Source organism: Equus przewalskii, chromosome 17 (assembly GCF_037783145.1).
Source record: "Equus przewalskii isolate Varuska chromosome 17, EquPr2, whole genome shotgun sequence".
Lineage (NCBI taxonomy): Eukaryota > Metazoa > Chordata > Mammalia > Perissodactyla > Equidae > Equus > Equus przewalskii.
This window is the reverse complement of record NC_091847.1, coordinates 64,622,432-64,650,082: the sequence shown is the minus strand read 5'-3', so window position 1 is coordinate 64,650,082 and position 27,651 is coordinate 64,622,432. Positions and strand designations below refer to the sequence as shown.

General features: G+C 34.2%; 1 protein-coding gene across 15 annotated transcripts in view; it reads right to left on the bottom strand.

Annotated features, from left to right (window-relative positions):
- GULP1 (GULP PTB domain containing engulfment adaptor 1) overlaps positions 1–27,651 on the bottom strand; it is a 271,766-nt gene that overhangs the window by 106,285 nt on the left and 137,830 nt on the right. For all 15 annotated transcript variants that reach the window (XM_070581653.1, XM_070581655.1, XM_070581644.1 and 12 more), the window contains 2 exons: positions 10,367–10,441; positions 4,727–4,788 (listed from right to left, as the gene is read on the bottom strand). In XM_070581653.1, coding sequence (XP_070437754.1) covers positions 4,727–4,788; positions 10,367–10,394 — 90 coding nt within the window. In that variant the 5' untranslated portion in view covers positions 10,395–10,441. The remainder of the gene's footprint in view (positions 1–4,726; positions 4,789–10,366; positions 10,442–27,651) is intronic.

Genomic DNA, 27,651 nt, shown 5'->3' with positions numbered 1-27,651 from the left:
TTTACATTTTACTATATTTTCCTACTATGTTTATATGCATATTTCAGAAATTATTTTAAGATGTTATATTCAGTGGGGATGTGGTTAAACTTACATGTGGATATCTCTCCTATTAAAAATTTAATTGCTCTTTTAAGCAGCTCCCCACTATCACTATTTTATGATTTAAATTAATTAAATCTAGTGAAGTCTTTGGTACTATTTAAAGGCAGATTACCGCTTAAAGGCAGTGGCTTCAGACTATTACGACTATGAACCACAATTTTATGGAATAGATTGATGTTTACTATATGTATTCTGAAAATTTCTTTTCTTTTTCTCTTCTGTTCTATTTCATCTTTAAATACATGCCTCTCATGATGCACTGCATTGATTTTATGATCCAATTTTTCTCACGGAGCATAACCTGCAGTTTGAAAAGCATCACTACAGAGTACACAGGATAATATGCAGAATTCCCAATGATCTAGTATTAATGCTGTCACTGCTCATTAAAAAAAATAAAAACTAATGAATTCTACATAGAATAATACTTTTGAAACCAACTATTATTTTATATCCACATATGATCTAAAACAGGCACAGTATGAATATTAAACATGAATTTTTGAAATAGAATTTTCTATAAAATGAAAGAATGTAGAACTAAAATATGTCATAAAAAAGAAGGTAAAATAATTGTAACATTAAAGCAGAAAACTATTACTTTAAAACTGAAAACATCTTGGGGACTGGCCATGTGATGTAGTGATTAAGTTGGCGTGCTCCGCTGTGGCGGCCCAGGTTCACAGGATCGGATCCCAGGCCCAGACCTACACCACTTGTCAGCCATGCTGTAGCAGTGACCCACATACAAAATATAGGAAGACTGGCACAGATATTGGCTTAGGGCTAATTTTCCTCAAGTAAAAAAAGAGGCAGATTGGCAACAGATATAAGCTCAGGGCAAATTTTCCTCAGCAAAAAAAAAAATCTGCAAACATCTCAATGTAAATGTTATTACATTATTTCCCAAGAGAGAAATAATTCTTAAACAGCTCTCTTAAATTCAGCAGATTAATTTGTAACCAGTGGGTTCCAAAAATGAGTGAAACGATTGGAATCTTTTAATGGCATGATCATTCTCCCTTTTAGCTAAGATGAAAATGGATATTGTTCTTTTTCCCCACATACAAAGTATTCCTCTGTTGCATCAATTCTTCCCGTGGAATATTTAGCACATCTTTATTTTCCACTATATGTTTATCTGCTACCCTATATAAACTGACAACTACACACTTGGACCAGTAAAATAATTTCCTAAGACATTTAATGTCATCCTATCTCTGTTGATCCAAATCAGCTTTCAGATCACTAGAGACTTATCTTCCCCAAATCCTATTTGATTAGTTCACTATTCAAACTGTCTCTCCTGCCATTCGAATCCTTCCCAATTTATCTTTTTGGCCTTGTCCATCATTAGTACCTGTGATGGTCAGTGTCATGCGTCAACTTGGCCAGGTTACACTATCTGGTTATTCAATCAAATACTAACCTAGTTGTTGCCATGAAGTTATTTTGTAGATATGATTAACATCTATAATCAGCTGACTTTACATAAAGGAGATCATCCCATATAATCTGGGTGGGCTTGATACAACCAATCTGAAGGCATTAAGAACAGAACTGAGACAGAACTGCTGTGTCTCTGAAGAAGGAATTCCATCCATGGTCACCTCCCACCCAAGGGTTTCCAGCCTGTCTTTCTTGAGGGCCTGCCATACGGATTTCAGACTTGCCTAGTCAGCCCTCCAACAACTGTGCAATCCATTCCTTGAAATAAATGTGTGTGTGTATGTACATCCTACTAGTTCTGTTTCTCAGATGGAATCCTGACTGATAAAGTTCTTTACCATCATCAGTATTTTATGGCCCAGCCCAACTTCTGCCACATTTGGTTTGGGCCTTAGACCTTACTAACAATCCTCATCCTCCTTCAGATGTCTCAGCTTGAATTGGTTATTCCACCCCTGGTTTTGACCCTTGGAAATCCTACCTTGCTCCCACTTTCATAAAACAGGAGAGACTCTATTCTCTGAATCTCTATGGCTTTCTGTTAAGTGCCATTTGAATGGCACAAAACATGATCTGCCTTTTATGTTAGTTATTTTTGCATGATATCTCCCTATAACAATAAGATCCATGAGAATATGAGCCATGTGTCATATAGCTCTGAAGCTTCACCAACATCCAGTGAAGTTTCAGCAACAGCACATTATACATAATAGCAATTTAATGAACGAATGAATAATCAAGTGTTATTACATACACAAAAGTAGCAAACCTTTGGAGTCAAATAGACTTCAGTTTTTTAGTCTGGCTCTGTCTTACTAGCTTTGTGATAATAAGCAAATTACTTAATCTTTCAGCCTTAGCCTTCTCTTATGTAAAGATTAATAATCACCATACTGGGTCATGGGAAATACTAAATGAGATCATGTAAAAACACACCAGCACAGTGGCTGGCATATACTTGGGCTCAATGAAATGTAACGATTTTGTAATTGCCTTGGAAAGGTTATTATGCATTAATTCATCAAATACATATATACTGAACACTTACTATGAGGCACTTTGGTAAGTCCTGTGATAAATACAAAGATAAATTAATGATTGCTAACCTTTATTGAGTAGTTATTTTATTCCAGATACTCTTCTAATACTTATCTAATACCCTTATGTCCATAGCAACTCTAATGAGAAATCACTGCTATCCCTATTTCCAGATCAATAACCATACACACAGAAAGGTTAAGTAATTTGCCCAAAGACACATAGCTAGCAATGTTAGGGGTCAAGACAGAAACCAAGGCAATCTAATTCTAGAGACTGTATTTTTTTCTGTTGTGCTAAGGTAGTCATGTACTCTAATAAGAGATATAGAAAATTTTCAAAAATAACTATTAATGTTCAATTTAAAACGTTCCACAACAAAGGGAATCCAGAAAAAAATAATGTTCTTCAATTAATTTTAACATAATTTGGTACACATGACATACACTGTCACTCAAGAGGCCATCTTAGAATAGACTAAACAGCCTGCTCTTCCATGTCTTACTGACCCCTGTCTGGAAGATGTCTCTCTGCCCTTTACTTCGTGTGGGATGTCTTAGAGTTCTTCTGCACCCGTGAATGAGCCCAGGAAACTTCTGCGCATAGACAAGCCGATCTCCACTGACACAACCCACAGAGCTAAAGTTAAAGGTAGTTCTAATTAGAATCTTTCAACCCTTTATAAACCAGTTTTTCAAAATGAGACATTTCAATCATATATAAAAATAATCTGTGGTGGTTTCACTTAAAGGATATAATTCCACTATGAGTGATAATATTATCAAAAACTGAGCATGTACTTTAATGTAATAGTGGTTTTCTAGATTAAATTTTTTCTATATAGTTCCTCAATAGCTAATATGAAGACAATCTGTGGAAGAGAGAGATATTAACTCAACTTTTCCCATTGAGTGAATGAAACTTTTCACGCTAAATTGCGGCAATCAATCCTTATGCTAAATCTACAGAAAAATTCATAAGCATTGTAGTGATTTCAAGTACATCAGTTTTCCACAGAAAGCATTTTGGAGCATTTTCTTTTCTGCGAAGTCAACAAGAATTAACATATAGTCGCTGCCCTGTACAAATCTCACTGCTGAGCACCGGCTCTGGGAGAACGTCCTGACCGCCTGCCAACGCTGCTTCCTGCTGGTTTAGACTCAGAGCGGCCTTCCAGAGGTTCCCTATTAAACCATATTGACTTTTGGTTCAATAAATATATTCTCTTCATTTTCCTGAAATAATTCCTCAGACCTAATCTCATTATATCCCAGTATATAGTTTAGTAATCCATAAACCCTCAAGTTCTCTTCTAAAAATAATTTTATCACTTTCTGTTTTCCCTGTGCAGTCCCCAAAGGTCAGTTGCTTACTTCTCACCCATTCTCGTATTCCCAAACTTAACTCTTTAATTCATTTCTGTCTCTTCTAAATTTAGACTCAGATTTCTCCGAAATCTATTTCAGGTTTGGTGCTAATTATAAAATAATACCTTTCTTTAAAGACTTTTCTATAAATTGCATTCATTTATTTGCCCAGTTTTACAACAATGAATCAAATTTCTGCCGACATGGAGTACAGATTGTTTCTATTTCTCTATTAGAATACAGCAAACTGAACAAAGGGTTCACAAAAATATATACGCTTGAGCTTTTTTCTGTGTTTTCTTAATAGTTTAAGTTTTGTTTGTCTCTTTTTTGATGCTCATTACATTCATTAAAATTGTAGCTCATTTCTCTTATTTCCAGGTTAGCTTTTATATTTGTCTGCATAATGCAACAGTAAAATGTTTTAAAGGAAGTGGATTTGTTGAGTTTTTTAATTTTCTACAAGCCATGTACTGCAAAAAATTTTAACAATAGCCAAAATCATTTGAAGAAAATTCATGCATGACTTAAACAGAAATTATCAAGGATACTCCTTTTTGTAAAAAAAAAAAAAAAAAATCACTTATTTGGACAGAAAAATAACTTCCCATGCTGTACACTATAAAATTATTTTATTTATGCAAATTTTTTCAGAGATCATCTACTAGGAAATGCCAATACATAAGCAATCTTTCTAAGATCAACCATGACTTAGTAATAATACTATAACAAAATAAAATTCAATAATATCATAGGAACCATTTTACCTTTGCATTATAGGGAATGTAATGTTTTGATAAAGCTTCAGGCGTATGCATCCAAGTTTTGTCTGCAATGAAGAATACACAGTGTTAAATTATATTACAGGTTCAAAAGGTGTCATATTCATTCATTAGCATCTGTAAGGACTCTGATAAGGCTGGAAGCATCTCTAATTCTGAGATCCTTTTGTTAAATTGAGAAAGAATAACTAGTAAGATATAAGAACGATGAAGCTGGAAAGTGATTACAGGATTCTTTCGTTGGTATAAAAGTCCCTAGCTTTTCCTTTTAAAAGTTTTCAAATAATAAAATGATCCTGAGTTTTAAAGAATATAAAACAATACCATCAGTTGGGCCATGAATAATTACATCAATTATGTGATTAATTGTGTGATCTCTTTCTCCTTTCATTGTATACTCTCATGAATTACAGGTTATTTTTCTTAATTCCCTGATCAATAAAAAGTAACCTGCTCTTTATTCATCGTGATTATTATTTTTTAGCATTAACAATTAACGATTTAGTAAACGGAAATTTTAACATTAAACTAACAACTGCATTTATTTAAAGCTGAAATAAATCAATCTACTAAGTTCATTTAGAAATCAATATAATATTAGGATAATTTTTTAGTCTAAATTTAGAGAAATATTGATTGAGAGTCTACTATCAGGAGTTTTGGATATCAATAACTTAAATGCAGTAATTTGAAACGTTCCTTAGATTGGTGTAATAGAATATTAGAAATTAAAGTAACTAAAATGATTGATAGAAGATATGGAAACTAATTTGTATTGTATATTATTGATAGAAATAGAAAATATATTTTTCATTCAATTTTTGAACTTTATTTAGATATTCCACACATCTTCCAAAATATTTTATGGAATGTACAAGCAGGAAAAAGGTAAAAAATACTAATGTTTACACAAATCAAATGTGGCTGTTTTTTTGAAACTGCATTAGTTTGTAGCAAACCTTCTCAATCTTCAAGTATGTTATATCTCCTTTAGTGGAGTTTTGTGAGTGTCTATTCCTCACAGGAATTTTAAAATTTAGAGTCAATATTATAAACAGAATAGAATCAAAGAAACATTTTACCATGAAAAATGTTAAATAAGTACATACTGAAATGAAATATAAGAAAACTAACAAAGTATCTTCAACATTCAATTCAGAATATTTAAAACTGGGGTTAACAGAAATTAGTTTGATATCATTAATAAGTTCTCAAACTGAGGAAACGCGAAGACAGAGAGAAAATGGCATATATTTTTGGAGCATCAATTATTCTATACCATTTGAAGAATAATGCATTATATTTATGTCAAACATGTTTACAGGCTACACTGAAATATTCACAAGAATTTCTAAGATGAAACATGAAGGATCAATGAAATCCAGGCCTATGGTGCACACTAGGGCTATTTTTGACGACCGAAGTGTACATGTGATAGCTGTATTTGGATGAAATATTTGAGAAGTAATACATTCTAAGCTTCGAAAAGCAATTTTAACATATTGACATTGACATTAACATGTAAAACTTTTATTTCTTGTATGGATTTTCAATTTAATTATAGCTTTCTCTTCATGATTACTACTGGATAGGGATAGGATTAATTCAAGAATAATTTGTACCTAGATTTGGTACATAGTCTTGCCCTTGTATATTAAAAGAAATAAATCACAATACTATATACCAAAACAATAAAAGCACCAAAGACCTGCCTTCAGGAAATCTAAAAAGACATCCAATTTCCTTTTTTACCCCTTAATTCAATTCTCACATCTCCTTTTCCAAAACATACAACACTGTTTCGGAGGATGTAAAGCCTGACTAAAGTCTGAATACAATGTTTCATTCCAATCCTGAGGCAGAGAGATAATTACTTTCTCCTGTAAGCCACCATTATTTGAAAACTGATGATATTGCCTTTGTTATAGTCTCATACTACAGTGACCTAGAGAGAGGGTAGGTATATCCAGCTGTTACCGGTGATAGACTAAAATAACTACAGGGTTAAATTACTAGTGGATAAGATGCAGTTGCTATAATGACAAAAAAACCGACATCCATACATCAAGCGCTGACGGTTTGGTGGTTGTTCATCAAGTATCTCTAACGTAGGTAGCATAGTTATAAAAGCCGAAAGATTTCCAGAATGACTCCTTACTGTCATCATAACTTATACTTCCTCAAAAGAAAAAAAATGGCGGAATAAAACTCTTTATATTAACTCATATATGTGGTTGACCTTGAAGAATGAGTACAGATCATGGTCCCTGGTCACTTTATTTGCCCAAAGAAGATATTAGATATATGGAATTGGTACAGAAATGGGAACATAGACACTCTAAAATGTGTCCCCTTCCTTGAAATTAATCTATAATCACTAACTCAATAGTGAACATTCATGTGAAAGGAAATGTCAAAATACTTGACAGTGTCAAACACTCTGACTCCTGAGTCAATAAACCTAGGGGTTCAAAATGCATTTAGATTAAGAGCTCAACAAGAAAGACGCAGTAACTTCATCATTCTTGTATCACCAGAGCTAAACATAGTGAAAGCACCTACTTTGAGTATATTAAATTTAAAACTAAATGTTGTTGGATGAATGGATTCATTTGAATAAAATTTTCATAGAAGATAAATAATATTTAAATATGAATTTTAAGTGCTATGCACTACGATTATATCTACTCCTCAGTATGTCAACTGATAAGTTAAAGAACATAATGTATAATTAGGTGGATTATTTAATCACATTTATTCACATGCTATGTTTTTTGTTTTACTAAATGATTCATTTTGATGTAACAAATAGAATACAGGATTTTAAAAATTCAAAGAGAAAGCTAACACAGGAAAAGAAGCTATAAAACAAATACATTTGTTAAAATTGAATCTATGATTAAGAGGTTAGACTAATTTTTACAGAGCTCTTCAAAATACTCCAAGATGATGTAAGTCTAATATATTCAGTCTTTTTTAGAATCCGTGAGCAACTCTAATACCATTAGAGCATTTGCAAAACCAATCAGTGAAGTAACTGGCTAATTCAATCAAAGAATACCAGACAAACTACTAACTGGGAGATCTAATAAAAAGAGAAAAAAATTATGTTTAGGTTTAAGATAATGGTCTCTTTTCCTTAGTTGTCTGAGGCCCAGGATGATTTGGTAAGGTTGCGTGTGATAACCAAGTAAATCGGATATCTATGAAATAAGAGAGAAGCTTCTACTGATGGAAGGCCACCCTGCCTTGTGTAGAGTACAGTACAGTGTATGTTGATGCTAGTTATTGGAGAGATGACTTGAATTATATATTCTCTAGGGCTATAATTACAGTAACTACAGTTCCTGATTGTCAGGATATATGAATTATCTCAGAAAATTCAAGTTTTCCATCTTCAGTTAAAATTTAACCAAATAGTGCCACTGGTTGAAACTAGGAGCAGAGTTGCTAAGAATTCTTGCTTTAACAACTTGAGGGAGTATGAAGTGATTGGTGAACTCAAGGTACAACTTCCAGTAGCAGGTTCTAACTTGAAATCAGAGAAAAATATTGATCACAAATTTCCTGATAAAGATACTTAATCATTAGACTTGAAAAGCAAAAGACATCAAAAGAAATTTAAAGAGAATGAAACAAAGCAGGAAATAAATGCTTCTGCTTCTTGATTCTCTAAATCACTCCAATTTTCCCCATGGCTGTACTCCCACTATCCTCAAATGAGACACATATAAAATTGCTAGTTACTTGTATTACTATCCAACCCTTGTGATTTCTCAATAAAAACTCCAAATCCTCTTCAAATAAAGAATAAATTAGAAATGTGGAGTTTCAGCTTTAAAACCAGGGGAAAGGGAATTGTAAGCAAATAAAAAAAGAGGTCAAGGAGTGTTTTTAAAAAAATAAGACAGTGTGATTAAAGTGACGAGTTGTGATCTACGGTTTTTATTACTTTTTTAAAAATACTTCTATATACCACAGAATTATTTCTATATTTTTTTACTAGTAAAAGGGATGAAAAAGAAACATTATTTTACTTTTGGTATTTGTTTTAAATCAGAAGCAAGCTACAGACTGCAATAAATGTCATTTTGCCTTCCCTTTATTCAGAAAAAATAAGTAAAATAATAAATTCCTAGCTTCCCAGGGTTGAAAAGTACCTGAACGTTCATATTACTTAAATCCCCACTGAATACATCAATTCTCTGTACCACATCCGAATGTTTGAACGTGTCTCACTTCAGTAACAAAAAGTTAATACCTTGAGTAACTCCACTATATCTTTGTACAACTTTGTTGGAATTCTTTTCCTACGTGAAATCAGTGACTTTGCAATTTACACTTATTCGTCCTTTATTAAACTTAGTCCCATGACCAAATGACAGCCCTTCAAACACTGAAAGACCACTCTCATTACCCTACCAAGGGGTCTTCACCATGCTTGCTTTTGCATGGTTGAAAGTCCTGAAGTCATCCCAGCCTTTCTCAACCAGGCATGTTACAATCTGTCAACTAATCCTTTAAAGAAAGAACACACTGTGCCTGACTACATAAAATAGAAGAGAACATTCTATTCACTGATTCAAGACTGGTCCTTACTCATACATTAGAAAACTAATTGGAACCTTTGATAATCACACTGTTGACTTTATTCTTCAGCCATTTTTTACCTACACAGCACTTAAGGTACATCTTCCAAATAATAACAGTATATAAATAACAATAAAAGTGTTAGATTTTCTGGACCTCTTTTTGGCAATTTACAATATCTTATTAAGTTTATAATGTGGAATATGACCTAACTGGTCATTTCCCCCCACTTATCTGTAATCCTACCACATCAGTTATCTCTTTCTTTTTTCAATCACCTATGAACTTGAGCAGTATTGAGTATTCTCTCCCAATTCACTGACAACATGTTAAACAGGAGAGAGCCCTGTGCCCACCACTAGAGAATTCCTTCCAGAAAGACAAGTTTACATTATTTTAACTTCATGGGACTAGATAAAACTATCAAGTTTTTCTATCTTTCCTATGAGTGTATCATGAAATATTTTGTCAAATACCATGTTTTCCTGTCCCTTAAAAAAATAACGTGTAACTAGATGTTTCTTTCATTCCTATACTGATAATTATGATATATTATACTTATATTTACTTTAAATTCCTGCCTTAAAAGTAATAACAAACTTATTTTGGCCTCATTGCCATCAATTCCCCTATCATCAGTCCTCACATATTATTCAATAAAAAGTGAAGCACACACACATACACATACACACGAGTGAATTTAAATTATGGTAACCTTATGCAGCCCAGGAAATTTCGTATTATATGGCTACATGAGGTGAGGTTAGGACTATTTTCAGATGACCTTCGTTTTTTGCATTTTCACACCACAGAAACACGTATTCAGAACTACACGTATTAAACAGCTTCACTCTTTCATTAGGACGACATCAAATAAGCTTAATTAGCAATGTTTGCAGATTTGTGTTGCTCTATTATAACTTCATTCCTGTGCCAGGTGGTTTGATAATAAGAAGAACTGATTTCTTAACATTTCTGCTTGATTTTCACAGTAATATTGAATTGACTCCCAGGTCCTTCAAATGGCACACTTACCTTTCTTCCTGCTAAAAGCACGGTTCATGATGAGGATTAGCCAAATAAATGTTTGGTTCAATCACACTTTATATCCTATAAAAACAACAAAATATTAAAGCATAAGTGAAAGAATACTGACCAATCTCTTTTATGCAAATGAATTTTAATCACAAAGTCTTTTTAAACTTTTTACTATTTACAAACAATATTCTGAAATGTCCCAAAGGATGCTGAGTAAGAATAAACATAAATACTCAATATTATCAGTGGCACAGCGATAAGAACAATATCTCAAATGCAATTCCTCCAAAGCTTCCTTAATTTTCTTATCTTTTTCCTATTACACATCTATCATTAATTATATTTATCTGCAAACTTAAGGAGACAGAAGATTAATATTTTTCCTTGAGTTTGTTGGTAAGAGGGGTGATAAAGTTTTGGGTTATCATTAACAACAGTAGTAGATAAACAGAAGTCTTTTTGATTATGACAAGTGAGGGTCGTACTTCCCCACTGGGCTCTGCCAGGCGGCCCTGTGCCCCACGATACTCTGGGCAGAGGCTGCCTGGTCCACTGAAACCAAGGTGATGGCACCCCACTTTGAAAACAAGGAGGCAGCCCTAATGATCTCTGAATTACCCTCGGGATCATTCATCCCTCGTCTTTAATAAAAAAAGTGTGTGTTTGCAGCCAAATAGCTTTATGATCCTGTTCCACTGGAATCTGAGAAGTCTAACAGCTTTCCTTCATTTCATCCGGCCTCTGTCCTCTTCAGTTCAAACTGGCAATGTTTCCACTAGCATAGCTGATTAGGTCTGTGGTTCACACTCATACTAATCTCCTTGTCAAAGGGTTATTTGGCCACCTCCTTAGTGTTCTCTGCTATATGCACAGGCTGAAAATTTTCCAAATCTTTAAGTACTGTGTTCTTTTTGCTTAACAATTCCTCCTTCAATTCATTTCCTCCTCATTTTATTACAATCACTTAGAAGGAACCAAATTACTCCTTCAAAACTTGGCTTAGGAATCTCCTCAGCTAAATATCCAGTTTCATCGATCACAAGTTCTACCCTCCAGAAAACACCAGAATACAAATACAATTCAGCCAAGTTCTTTGCCACTTTATAACAAGAATCACTTCTCCTCCATTGTCCAATAACATGTTCTACATTTCTACCTGAGACCTCATCAGAATGGCCTTTACCATCCACATATCTACCAACAGTCTGTTCATGATTATTCCTGTATTCTCTAAGAAGATGGCAGCTTTCCCTCCATCTCTCCTCTTTCCTTTCTGAACTCTCACCAGAATTGCCTTTAGCAGTACCTTCACAGCAATCTCAGCTTCTTTTAACAGGCACCTCAAAATTCTTCCAGTTTCTCCCCATTACCGAGTCCCAAAGCCACTTCTGCATTTTTAGGTATTTGGTACAGCAGCACCCTACTTCTCAGTATCAATTTCAGCCTTAATTTGCTTGGACTGCCATAACAAAATACCAGAGACAGGGTGGCTTAACAACAGACATTTATAACTCACAGTTCTGGAGGCTAGAAGTGTGAGATCAGAGGGCTAGCATGGTCAGATTCTAGTGGGGGCCCTCTTCCTAGCTTGTAAATAGCCACCTTCTGGCCATGTCCTCACTTAGCAGAGAGGGGGCACGTTTGTCTCTTCTTTTTATATGGACACTAATCCCACGAAGGAGTGCCCACATCCATAACCTCCTCTAAACCTAATTACCTCCAAAATGCCCCATCTCCAAATACCACTTTGGGGGGTTAGGATTTCAACATAAGAACTTTGAGGGGACACAAACATTCAGTCCATAACATTCTCTGTAAATCTACAAAGCAATGAAAACACAGCAGTGAGATTAATCTTTATCATAAAGTCATTATTGCAGTGAAATTACTGGTATCTCTGTCCCTGCATTTCTACTCTTAAAGAATAAAACAGTTAACTGAATTATAAAATATTATTACTAGGTACTACTTTATAGACTTAGATAATGACACAATAATGTCACTTTTTCACCTCATACTTTATTCATCTTCTCACCTCATATTTTATTCATCTTCTTATGATATGCCATTAATACGATAGGTAGAGAACATATTTTAAGAATTAAAATACCAAAGTAATTATGTCATGTATTAACAATATAATATAGTTTGTTTTCTATAATATGAAAGATATTATTATAGAAGTAATGATTGAAATGACTTTATTTTCTACAATTAATTTAGTCATTCATTCAGAAATTATTTATTGATCACCAGTGCCAGGTACTCTGCAAGATGCAAGGGAATAGAGTAAGGACAAAATATATACCGTTATCTTCCCAAAAGTTACTTTTCACCTAGAACCTAATAGATATGGTTATTGACTGATCATATCCTGGAGGAATAAGATCAACAACGACTAGCAGAAAAGAAACATGATGTATCCAGAAGTAAGATTCAACTTCTCCGGGAAAAGAAACTAACCAAACTGACCACCAAGTCTACTAGTAAGCAGATCGAATTCAGTATGCCTCTTCACTACCCAAATTTCATCACTATCAGGTAGACATTTTCAACAATAGCAGATTGTGAAACACAAAGAAGGAGTGTAATACCATATTGTTTTCAATTTCATAAAATTAAGTAATAGTGTCTTTCAAAGTAAGAATATAAGAACTCTTTGAGAACATAAAGATGAGAAGAAAAAACTGTAGCATAATTATATAAAGTTCAGCAGGATAAATAAGTAGAGTATAAAATGGATACTACAATTCTATGACTCTAAAACACCAGAAGGATTTTTATTTTTTTTTTGGCAGGGGAAGACTCACCCTAAGGTAACATCTGTTGCCAATCTGTCTGCTTTTTTTTCCTTCCTTTTTTCACCCCAAAGCTGTATAGTTCTAAGTTCTTCTGATTCTTCTCTGTGAGCCACCACCACAGCATGACTACTGACAGATAAGGGGTGTGGTTCAGCACCTGGGAAATGAACCCAGGCCGCCAAAGCAGAGCACACCAAACTTTAACTGCTAGGCCATCAGGGCTGGCTCCAGAAGGATATTTTTTGCATAGATATAAATGTCAACAACTATCAGATAAGCTGTTCTCATAATATAAATAAAAAAACATAATTTCACTTTCCAAACACCAATCTTTAGCCTATTTATTTGATCCTACGGAATCTACTCCTCTTCTTTGCAAAACTGATCTTACTTCCACACTAGAAAATAAGCAGATACTACTGCTCTGTTCACTATGCCCATGTGTAGAATACAGTGCATGATGCTAGGTTGGCATTCATTATACTGTATACTTGTTTAATGTATTAATAATAAATTTTTAACACACTTTATAGTTGAGATAAGATATATATTGAAATCAGTTTCATATGTTAGTAAGTTAAGAAATAAAAGTTCTATGTAAACCTACTTTATCTCAATATATAGTATAACATAAATCTTTCCTTTTGGATAAACTTTTCATAAACATTGTTTCACTGGCTACATACTGATGGGGTTCAGGGTAGGCTGCCCCAAGATGCGCCACTCTGGCATACGGACTATTTCAAGCTGCAGACAATAGAGGCTTTTGGGTCTTGATTTTAAGATTTGTTAAGTGGGGCTAAAGCAGCATTTTTTTCTAGCTTTAATTTCCCCCCACTATTAAGCTAAGACGCTTCTTAGTAATCTAATTGATGTCCTGTGAATTACAAAATTTTCTTCCCTCACTTTTGACTATGTTCAAAAATACAAATGGAATATTTAAATATGATCAAGAAAAAAATTCATAATGTATTCAAAATTTGTTGAAAACATTATCACCCCAAGTTTAAAGCCAACTAGGAGGAGTTTTAAATCTCTAAACAAAAATTTTAAAATATATTATAAGCATTAAAGGTAGATGTCATTAGATGAATTATGTTAATGCCAAATTTTATTTAAAAATCAATAACCACATTGACAAAACACTGTGAGGCCATTTGGCATTAATTTACTTTATAAACTTAACCTGTTATAGACCTAATTTTAAAAAAAGTTTGGAGAAAACAATCTTTTTTTTTAAATAAACCTAGCATATCTAGGTTTGTAAACTGATTTACCAAAGAAAATCCAATGATATTTATAATCTAGTTCAGAAGTTTAGAGTGGCTTTTTAATGAACAGCAGTTTCTTACTTTGCAACCTCTTGCCCAAGGTCTTATTAAAAAAAATTAAATTATATTCTTAAGACTAAAAAACTATACAAGGTGTGAATATTAAAATCTATAAGATAGCTGATTCTGAATTTCATTTTTATCCTTATGAGTACATTTAAAATCAAATTTTCCTGGAATTCTTTCAAGGTTAAAAGAAAAAAAAAAACCTGAAAATTGATTAAAACATAGTTCGCATTAATATAAGTCATAAATCACTTAAAAATCAAGTTGTTCACCAAGAGATCAGAGATAATGCTAAAATAATGAAGTCTAATCATTAGGTTTAGTTCTAGAAAGGTAAACTGGGTGAAGTAAAAAGAACAAAAGTGGCTTCTCCTGTGAATGCACATAAGATGCATTTTTCACTTTCAAACTTTCTGTGTGCTGTTTTGAATGCGTAATTCAGGAAGCTAATCATGAGAGAACGCCAGACAAGTTTGGATCCCGCATTAACTCCTCCAGGTTGCTAAATACTCTAAAATAGTGGCCAACTATTGGCACTTCACTGCTGCAATGGTTACTGAAGCTTTCAAAATCCTACTCCGAGAACTCAGCTCATGTTTCACACTCTTCTTGATCTAATTAGTGTCTATTGTAAAGGTTCTCTGCTTAAATCTCCCAGTTGTAAGATAGTATTCTCCTTCATTGTATTTTATGACTGTAATTTGCAAAAGTCTTTGCTTTCGTAGATCAATACTATCTAAATGTAGCCAAGAAAACTAATCAGTACACAAACTGAAACATTTCACATTACCAGGAGGGGAAGCCACATGATATATGTTAAAGAGAATATACATCTATAATTTGCTCATAAATAGCAACATTAGTGTTTTCTGAAATTTCCTGACTAGGGATACAACTGCTTATTATTATTTTCCCTTTTTTGCAATATGGACGCATATCTCATAACACTCATGAAAAATCCTTTGCTCCTTCCACAGACACATTTTGGAAGTGGAGAAGCAAAAATAAGTATGGTCCCTGCTTTCAAAGAACTTAGCAGCTTTGAGAGGCAGGGGAGAACGGGTACGGGGCTCTGCCGATAGGGACGAGACCTACAAAGACGTGGATACCTCTGAAAATGAAAGGATGGAGCACGCAATGATTGTTTCATTCAAGGGGAAAGCTTCAGAGCAGATGTAGTCATTTCCCAAGTGGACAAGGCTAAGGGCAAGAGGAGGAAAGAACATTTGAGGTAGAAAGTCAGCACATGTGAAGTGCATGATTACGGGCCGGGGGCTCCTAACCACACTGCTAACAGCCCTCGGGAGCCAATCCACCAGCCTCACAGAGGCTCTCATCCAGGCTACTCCTGTAACACCCTTCACCGAGAGTGAGGAACGTCTAAGGGGAGCACTTTGGGCACTTGATAATGTGGTCAACTCCTAAGAATAGTTTACATGTGACAAAACCTTAATATATAAGGGCTGAGAAATACCAGCTCTGAGGAACAAAATTAAATGGACTAAATTTCCCCCAATGCCGAGAGTGAGGTCAAAATAAAGGTTACCATAAATCAGAAAGAAAAACAGGCATATACAGCCCACTCTTTCTGAAAGCTATGAAATTTAAACCATTTTATTCTGACAATAACACTTTTTGCTGTAAGAGGATTTGGATGAGGTATATTCAAAAATCATTTCCACAGCTGTAAACTGTCTAAGTATTGTGCAATAAGTATGTGAGCAATAATCATGGCAATGTCAGGATATCACCAAATTCTGTGCAGGCACTGGGTACTGCAGATGTACCCGCTGTTCTCATAAACCAGCCTGGAGGTGGCGCCAAGACTCAGCACCTCCAGAATGAGGAAAGCTCCAGAGAAGGTGATGTATTGGAAATCTCAAACTGTCTGAGCAATCTCCTTCCAATGCGCATGGTGAGTATCCCAATATATTTCCATTAGCGTCTATAAGATTCTGAGCTAAACATTGGCAGGCTTCTGTTTCAATAATTAGATGCTGAGATTTTTCATTAAAACTTCATCCAAAGATCAATTAACTATTTCTCTCCTTGTTGTCTTCATTATCTTGTGTCCTTAATGGGAGATCAGCTACCTTTCTCTAAAATGAGATCATCACATAGAAAATAAATTATGCTAAGAGAAATATATTTAAAGACAAATAAAATTCCATATATTGAAACAAGCATTATTTAAAATAGAATAGACATGAATCCCCTATATGTAGACCTTAAAAAGTACCTTGGTTAAGTTTCATTTTGAACATTAGATTTTGAAGTTCTACTCAATATTTTCCCCATTTTTTTTTATCATAACAGTACACTATCTCCCTTTTTATTTTGATTGTACACATAAGCACTATGTCTTTTTAGACCTGCTATTTTGGTCATTTCACAAAACACTTTGATATCCACAGCCTAACTAAGTATAAGCGAGAACTTCTGGGATCCAGTTACTAAGGTAACATTATCTTTGGTAAAACTAGAAAGATTAGAATAAAACAGCTTGACTGCTCAATTAATGTTATTAGAGTCTCAGACTCAAGACTTTCTGGATTTTTTTTTTTTTTTTTTGAGGAAGATTAGCCCTGAGCTAATTGCTGCCAATCCTCCTCTTTTTGCTGAGGAAGACTGGCCCTGAGCTAACATCTGTGCCCATCTTCTTCTACTTCAGATGTGGGATGCCTACCACATGGCTTTTGCCAAGCAGTGCCACGTCCACACCTGGGATCCGAACCGGCGAACCCCGGGCCACCGAGAAGCAGAACGTGCGAACTTAACTGCTGTGCCACCGGGCCAGCCCCAACTTTCTGGATTTTAAGACTAGAATTTGTGAAATACATAGTGCTTTAAGATTCAGTTGATCTCTACAGACAAAGCAACAGTATAAAAATTATTTGCTTCAAATTTTCTGCCTTTTATTACGGTATTTCACATGAAAGGATTTTCTCATTTAAATCTCTTGCTTTAATGTCAGTTGTTTTAGAATGGTATTTTCTATGTTAAGCACAGTTTTTATCCTTACATTAAATTCTAACAATCAGTAATTGTAAATATGCACAGACTTACCATTTTAATCATTTTAGAGAGTTTTGTTTAAGAAAGAGAGCGAGCGATTATTCCTTTTACCAGCTTTTAAACAGCCCTCAGAAGAAATTTCTCCTGTCTGTTCACTTGATATCCAGAGCATCTCACAATATCAGTGGTTTCATTGGGAAGGAATTGATGGGCAGGAAATCTAATCCTTGAAAACAGAGCCTCCAAATATTTACACCGGGAAATCATGCTTTCCCTACTGAAAGAGACAATGCTGGCTATCGCCACTCCACCTGCCCCCACACAATACTGCTTGGCCAGTTACTAAGGCATTCTGTCTCTGCCACTATAATCATGCACTTCCTATGTTTTATTTTAGAGGGACTCTGGGTAATCTTAAATTTGCTGGCCCTCTTCCTGTGGGCTTTCTATCAGTCTTTCTCTATAGCTGCCAAAACATTTCTCCTCAGAAATTTCTTTATCTTCATCACCATCCTGACAATGTTGAACTTTACCCTAGCCCTGTGATCCTGGAAAATAACAAAGGTTAAGAAAAATCCCCCAATCCTTTGTCTTCTGGAAATGGCTTATTGCAAAGAACCACCCTTCCTCTACAACTTAGATAAGATTCAGGGCACTGGCCTTGTTTACCCAAGACAAGGCCAGACAAAGACCCTCCAAATGCCCATTCTTTGCTTCATAAATGATTAGCTGAACTGTTTTCACCACTGACCTGTCTGGACAAGATACTTGCTACACTGACTTGACCAAATTTTAGCTAAGCTTCTCTCCTTCCCCTAGGCTCCTGAACTTTGATCCACCCTCAGATTAGCAGACTCAACCCTTCCTTCCTAACCTATCCTAAGAATAGACTGACCTCAGGGTCAAACATTCTCTGGTCTACTGTCCGTAATCGCACCACCCTCATTCATCTCACCTTCCCACAGTGGATTCTTTCTAGCCCTGTTTATTCCTTCTTATAAAAGAACAGCCCTTTTCTGCCTCCTCTTCCAGACACTTGCAGACCTTATGGTCGGCACATTCTCCCATTGCAATCACCCTCCTCCTCTTAATCTTTTCAAATAGAGTCTCTCTTGACCTAAGTCAGATTTGATCATACTTAGAAAGATTTCTGGCGACTAAACCCAACCAACTTCATTAAACTAATTTGCAAATTTTCCTTCCACTAGATCTACTCAGAGCTAGCCCTCTTACTCTCTTACACTGCCGGATGCTTTCACTGCAACCTCAAATGAATTGCAAAAGGATGCCCTAGAAAAGTAAATGAATCTAGGTTTTAAAAATTTTGTTATCTTTTCATCCCTAGCATCTAGTATTTATCTATAGTAAATATAGTAAAACAAATATAGTAAATATATAGTAAATATCTATTAAATTACAAAATGAATAACAAATTAAGTTTTCTAACACAATATACATTTTATTGATATACACACACACATCATAGCTCCCAAAATCTGTTGAAAACCCATAACAATAAAAAATCTTAAAAAATTTAAAGATATTTTCAGAGTAAGGAAATTCTTTAAGATCGTTCAGTAATACAATTAAGAAAACTATACTCTTACCTTATTATACATACTGCACAGGATTATAATAAATTATACGAATAAAGAAAACATCATCATCAAAGAAAACATTACACACAAGCCAATAATGATAATAGCATGATTATCCTCTGATATAAGAAATATTTCTGGGGCCGGCTCCATGGCCGAGTGGTTAAGTTCACGCGCTCCACTGCAGCGGCCCAGGGTTCGGATCCTGGGCGCAGACATGGCACCGCTGGTCAGGCCACGTTGAGGCAGCATCCCACATCCCACAACTAGAAGGACCTGCAACTAAGATATACAACTATGTACAGGGGGGGTTGGGGAGATAAAGCAGGAAAAAAAAAAAAAAAAAGGAAGATTGGCAACAGTTGTTAGCCCAGGTGCCAATTTTTAGGAAAAAAAAAGTAGAAATTTTCTTCTGTTGAACAGAAGAAATCTATCTGTTGAAAGAATATAAATTAATGAGCATTTTGATACAATCATGCATATTTTCAGACAAAAGTTCCATTGAGGTCAAGCAAAGACTGTTGATTGTCCTAATACCAAAAATGAAGAGAAAATTTACTCCAATTAGGCACAGGGCAATATTCTTTATCTAGATTGAACTTTTCATAGAAACAAAGTCCTAAGAATAGAAGGAAATGAAGATAGTATCTACCTAAGAACAAGGAGGAAATATTTATAAATGAGAAAAGAAGTGAACCAAATGGAAAATATTAGTATGAAAATATAATGGTTGAAATTGTAAACAGCCATAATAAATGGACTAAATTGAAGAATGAGTATAATTTATCAATGAACTACTAAATTCAAAGATTAAATAGAAAAAATCTCCTAGGTGACCTTAGAAATGAGTAAAGTGATATATCAAAGAAAAACTAAGAGATATGAAAGATGGAAATAAAAGTGCCAAAATCTAGGTAGTAGGAATAGCATAAAGAGAGAAAAATTTAAAAAGACAGCAGGATATAGTTGAAAAATTATGGAGAGAATTTTCACAGAATTAAAACAGATTATGAAAAATATCAAAAGGTTTCACACCTAGGCATGTTAAAGTAAATGCAAAGGGAAATATACATTTAGAATACTAAATGCAAAGAGAAAATATACAGTTCCAGAGAGAAAGAACTTACCTAAATAGCAACAAAAACCAAATTAACGATAAACTTTTTAACAGTAGCACAGGATGCAAAACAAGTCAAATAAGCACTATTTTCAAGGTATTCTGAAAGGAAAGAACTTTGAACTATAAATGTTGTATGGAATAAACTAAAATATAATGTGAGGGAGTAATAACCACATTTGAAGACATACAATGCCACAACATTTTTACCACTGAAAAAGTAAAGTACTTTACTTTTTAAACATTATTTTTACAAAAAAATAGTAAAAAAAGTATTGAAAAAATCTTGGGAGTATTAAAATAAGAAGAGAAACAAATCTAGCATTTGTAAAATATAGAAGCACTAAAATATGACCATAAACTTTACCATGTTTTATCTTAACTACAATAATAGCTAAAATAAGGCTAAAAAAGAAATTAGATAGATGTATAGTTACAAAGATATAGAGATACAGAGAGTTAGATACACTCACACACACACACACACCCCCATAACAACCCAGAACTGAAAATCTAAGAAAACATTTGCCCCATGATGGAGCATAGAATAATACTGATTTGTTGCTGGGAAATTACAGTTGTTAACATTTAGGAAATTAATGTGGGAATGTAAGCATCATAAGAACAAAACTATAAATACACATTTAAAATCAGCCAAAGAAACTTTATCTAAATTGACAGTATAAAATGAGAATAAATAAGCAAAAATAAAGCACACTAAATAGAAAATATGAAATAAAATGGGAAAAACAGAAATCTACCGAGTTTTAAAATACTGTTTTATGGGACTAAACACCGGGTCTACTGTTTTATTAGACTTAATACACTAATTAAATGGCAAAGAGCCTCAGATTATATAGAAAAAATATTTTGTAAATATATTGTCCACAAGAGACTCTCTTAAACAAAATAAACTACAAAAAAATTCAAAGTAAAACAATGGAAAAAGAATTTGTCAAGAAAATATAAACCAAAAGAAAGATGTGCTAACTTTAATATTTGACTAAAAAGGATGTAAGGCAAAAATATCTTAAGGTATAAAGAATAAATTTGTATGCTGGCAAAAATAACAAGATAATAAGAAGAAATAGACATCATAAAAAATATATATCTAACAACAAAGCATCAAGATACACGAAGTAACAACTAGCAGAACTACAGAGTAAAATAGATATATCAATAATTTTAGTTAGATAAGGCAACATTATTCCTCTCAGAAAGTGATGGATCACACAGAAAATTATTAGCATAGGCAGAAAAGACATGAACAACATAATGAGTAATTTTGAGATATTTTATGTCTCTATACCCAGTAAATAGAAAATGTATCTTATTTTAGAACACAGACATTCACAAAAATAGACCTATTGTGAGGCCATAAAGTAAGCCGTAATAAGTTTTTAAAGGATCAACATCAAAAAACTTAGGTCTCAATCATAAGATAGAGCATTGTAACTAATGACACATGTATTTTAAAAAAGACATTTGTTCTGAAATAAATATCCCAGTACTATACAGATTATAAATAATATAGATTTAAAAGGAAACATAAAGAAAATATGAAGGAAATTAAGAAATATATTGAACTAAACAATAATGAAAACTCTTCATGTCAAAATTTGTAATAACCAGCTAATGCATCACATGAAAGGAAAGGTATAACTTTAAATATATTTAATCAAAAAACAGTTTAAAATCTGAGCTAAGCCTTCAAAAACTTGGAAAGAGAAAAGAATAAAAAATTAGGCAAAAAGAAAGAAAATAATAAAAACAAGAGCAGGGGTTAATAGAAACCAAATCTATCCAATCCTCCGCTTGAGACCCACATAGCTAAAACCATCAGAAATCTGTTTGAAAGCATAAATGAAATGGCTAAATTCTCAGTAAAATATAAAAATTCACAATTGAAGCCTAAGTAGAAGAACTTGAGTAGATCAAAGTGTTAAAGACATTGATGAGCTCTCTCCAAAATATCTAAACCTAAGTAGTTTTATCAGTGAATTCTAACACAATTCTAAACAGTTAATTCCCATCTTGAACATATTTTGCCAGAAAATAAAGTAAAAGCTGCCTAGCTAATTTATTGAACTTTTATTAATGTAATTTTATTCCAAACCAAAAAATAATTCAAAAGTAGATGCCCATTTATATGTGTAGATGCAAAAATCCTACTAAAATATTAGCTGCTGTATTAGTTTTCTAGGGCTGCTATAAGAAAGTACCCCAAACTGGGTGGCTTAGAACAAAAGAATTTTAGTGGCCCACAGCTCCAGAGACCAGAAATCTAAAATTAAGTTGTCGGCAGGGCCATGCTCCCTCTGAAGGGGCTGGGGAAGGAGAGGGTCCAGGCCTGTCTCGTAGCTTCTGATGGCTTCAAGGCTTCCCTAGGCTTGCGGATGAAGCTCTCCAGTGTCTTCACATTGCCTTACCTCTGTTCATGTCTCTGTTTCTTCTCACGGCATTCTTTGCGGAATAAAGACACCAGGGACCCATCCTATGCGAGTAGGTCTTCATCTTACCTTTAGTAATTACATCTGCAATGACCCTATTTCCAAAAAAGGTTACATTCTGAGGTCCTGGGGATTAGGACTTCAACATATGAATTTTGGAAGGGTATAATTCAACCTATCGCAGCTACTAAATCAGATAGTGTATTTAAAATAATCTTGATATTCGGAGCTTATGCCAGGAATGCAAGGATTGTTCAACGTAAAAACATTTGCCAATATAATTAAGCACATTAATAGGCTCATTGAGAAACGATATAATTAACTCAATAAATGCACAAAACAAAATTTTTCAAAATGCAAAACTTTTACAGAATGAAAAAGAAAAAGAGTATCTCTTAACAAACTAGGAATGGATGGTAATCTCCTTCGCTTGGTAACCTTCAGTAACCAGTACACTTAATGGAGAATATTAAGATATTTTTAAGACTGGGAGCAAGGTAAGCTTTGTATCACTGTACCAAAGGTACTTGCTCCTACTGTAAGTAAAATAAAACATATGAGTGTGATGACAGAAGGGAACAGAAAACTAATATAAATTACAGATGATATGACCGCCTATCTTTTAAAGTCTGCAGAATACCTATTAGAATTAATTCTGAGAGTTCTGCAAGGTTGCCAGATACAAAATCAACTTAGAAAAATGAAGAATTTTACTCTATAATAACTAGTAGTATAATCAAAGATGAAATATTATTCACTATTGGAATAAAAACTATAAAGTATCTTGGAAATTAATATAAAAAATTCATAAGATCCCTCTGTAGGAAAAAATTTAAACATATATAAAAACAAAGATTTGCACAAATGGATACATTTCTTAATCTGGATGGCATAACTTAATATTATAAAAATACCAATTTCCAAAATAATTTATATATCCAATGTATATAACCAAATTTCCAATTGGACTTAGTAACTTGTGAAAATGTACTGCATATAAAATTTAGAGTAATTTACTCTAAACTTATTCTAAAACTAATTTATTCTTCCACATAAAGTTCCACATAAAATCTCCTCCATGTAAATTTTAGCATGTTAGAATAAACTTACACTAATATTTATATGGTATAATAAATATTTAAAAATAAGTAAATCACCCTTTTAAAATGACTGAAAAGAGGAATCCTAAGTGATATTAAGAAATATATGTTGTAAAATTATTGTAATAAAAAAAGTGTCACATTGGCATGACATCCAAGAAATGGATTGGAATAGAATTCATAAACATCCCTGTTAAGGATGGGATCTTAATTCTGATTAAGGATAAATCTTCATAGATGATTAGGAGGACACCATAGATCAACGAAGAAAGAACAGACTCTCTAGCAGATGGTATTCAGAAATCCAGCTCATACAGGGAAAAAAACAAAACACTTTATCCTTAACACTACACAAAGTTGGGATCCAAATAAATTAATACATTTATGAATGAGAAAAAAACTTATAAAACATAGAAAATATAAAAGAATATAATTTTGACCTAGGGCAAGGAAAGAATTTCTTGATAAAAATAAACTCAACCACAGCATAATTAAAGATTTCATTTCAGAAAAGGTCACCATCTTAGAGGTAATAAACAAATGACAAATCTGAGAAAAGATATTTTCTCTCTCTAAATCTGATAAAGAAGTAATATCTAAAATATACAAAGACTTTCCTAAAAATCAAGAAAAAAAGTCAGTAACCCCAAAGGGAAATGGACAAAGGATCAAGAACTGCTAATTCACAGAAAAGGCAACCTAAAAGGCTAATAAGCATATAAGCAGATGTTGCAACTTATTAGTAATCACCAAAATGCACACTTAAACCATATTGCATTATACTAATTTAACTAGAGAAGTTGGAAAATTGTATAATGCCAAGTATTGGTGAAGATGTGAGGTTATAACAATGGTTCTCACATTTACATGCTCAGTGGAATCACTCGTGAAAGATCAAAAACTATTAAATGTTGAGGATTCACTCAGTCCATTTAAATCAGAATATAGGACCCTGCTTTAACATTTTTAAAGAACTCTTCAGGTAATTCTAATATGCAAGCAGAGTTGAGGACATAGTTACTTTCAGGTACCATTGGTGACAATTTATAAATAGCGTGGCTCATTTGAAGAATAACCCATAGTGCTTAAACAAATTGAATGTTTGCACACTCTGTAACTCACAAGCCCCATTCCTGAGTATTCATCCAAAGGAATGTTCACAGATCCACAAAGGACTGCTGGGAGAATGCTTATCATTGTTCTGTGGTGGTAAGAACTTAAAGGCCATCTGGTTGTCTATCACCAGGAGAGGAGACAGGCAAAATGTGATAGATTACAGCATGGAGTACTATGCAGAACGATCAATAGAAAACAGTGCACATAACAACATGAATGGGTCTTAGAGACCATGCTGATGGCAACAAATAAGAAAGAGAACCAGATAATCCCCAAATTAAACAATGCTTAGATACACAACAACACCAATTCTAAAAGAACAAATACAAACAAAAAATATGTACATTAAACAACTGACTGTGGTAAAGAGGGGGAAAGAGGAAGGAATGGCATAAAAGGGAATAAACTAAATACAGTGACTTTAAACAGACATAAGGAGTATGATGATTTCACTACTTTGCACTCACTGTGAATCGACAAATCTTGGTACAAGGCTGGCACTCCCTTGCCCTTCTTGTCTATTTAGTCACCAGGGTACATGGCGTCTCGTGGTACACTTATGGGGCAACGTCAGAGCCCCACCCTTGTGTACAGGAGAAAGCAGAGGCTCATGTGAGACTTTCCATACAACTGAGGCATCTAGCCTGGGCCCTCCTAGCTACTCAATATCTCTTTTATTCCTTGTTCTTTGAAACCTCAAAGCAGCTGTTTCAAATATTTCCACTTTTGTCAAGTCATATGCTAGGAGATAACCTTGCCTCCTACTTTACTGAGATGATTGATGTCAGCCCTTTCATATTTCCTCATTTTTTCCCTTCTATCTCCACTAGTCAATTAGGCGATGGTGATTGTCCACTTGAAGCCTGAAATCCAAATACCCAGTCATCAGTCTCTCTGCTCTTCTCTTTACCTTCTCTCTTATCTCAGAAGACCAGGAATAACTTCTTCCTCCCTACACTTTTGCTCTTTGTTCTAGTTTAATCCCAATTCTTCCCAACTCCTGAGAATTAGCATCATTATCTTCCTCACTCCATCTCTTAGAAATCAGTAGAGCTATGGATTTCTGTTTTAACTTTTGCCACAAAGTTCTTGAAATTTTGGTCACTTTTTCTACAACGACCCTTTGCAGTGTTGTTTGATTTCTATTTCAAAGGGAGAGCTGACCAGTCTACTTGATGGATGTACATTGAGAGTAAGAGAAAGAGAATTCAAGGACAACCACTGCCTTTTTTCTTTCTTTTTAACTGAGTGAATCACAATGCCATTTATTGACATTTGGGGAAAGCAAAGTCTGAAAGGTGGAATTCAAGACTTCTGTTTTGGATGTTAGTTCTGAGATACATATTAGACATTTAAGAAGAGATGTTGAGTGAAAGGTTGGCTACAGGAGTCTTGGAATGGTGGGAAGGATAGAAATAGAGATAGAATTTGTGAAATAACCAGTTTATAGACGATGAGGTCAGCTAGGAGGTGAGTGTACACAGAGAAATGTAATTGAGTCCAAGGGTGTGACAAATTTATAAATTAAGTAGAATAAGAAGGTCAAGCCAGGAGATGGTTAAGGAACAGCCAGTGAGGTCAAATGTAAACCAAGAAAGTTTGCAGCTCTAGCACCCAAATGAAGAATGTTTTCATTAATAGAAGATCAAATGATATTGAGATGTCTACAAAGCGGAAGCCTGAGAAATGACTATTAGTTTCACAACATGGAGATTATCAGTGACATTTGCATTGCAGTTTCAGGGGTGAAGGGACTATCTTAGCTCAATAGGTGTTGATTCATGAGAGAATAAGAAGTGAGGAAGTAGAGACAGGAAGTAGAGGAACTGAAGGAATTTTTCTATAAATGGAAGCAAGAAATAAGGCAGGACTGGAGGGTGACACGGACTCAAGGAATAGACAATTTGTTGAGTACTGTTGCACATATACTTACGCTGATGGGAAAATTAACAGGAGAAAATTGCTGATACAGAAAAAAGAGAGGATAAATGCAGGAACAAATTCCTTGAACAGGCATGAAGAAATTATGTCAAATCCACAAATGAAGCAACTGTCCTTAGATAAAAAGAGAGGCAATTTAATCACTATAACAGAAAGGAAGGCTGAGTAATAGGAACATTTAAAAATACTTGGAAGTTCAGTAGATTTAGTGATGGGAAAATAAGGAGCTTCTCTTTTAATTGCATGTATTTCATCAGTTAAATAAGAAGTAAGTCACTAGCTCTGAGTGAGGAAGATGAAGGGATGTAAGGATTAGAGAAGAGAAAAGAAGAGGAAAGGAGGGGAGGAGGCGGGAAGTAACGGTCTCAAATAGAAGAGAGAATTGAAGAGGCAAGGTAATTGAATTTCTGGACAATTTTAATGACCTGATGAGGACTGCAATCTAAACATAAAGTAAGACGAATCAACATGGTCATACGAGTTTGCGCGTGCCTGTGTGTGCTTGTTCCAGCCACATGACCCACTAAAGTGTAGAAGAGTACATAGTCATCGGCAGCAGCTGGGGTTTTTCCTGGCAAGTAAGAGAGAGAGAAAAAGGGGCACAAGCATCTTGGTAAATTAGAGTCCCTATATTGAAATAAGACCTGTCTTTAAAATGGGTCCAGCCTGAGAAACTACATCGAACAATTATGTTTCCTCTTCTTATATCTCTAATTAACATGAATACTCAGTTGTAATTTACCGTTTTAGAAATATTTTTAAATTGCCACAGTGTAAAAGCTTGTTCACAATTTAATAAAGAAGAAA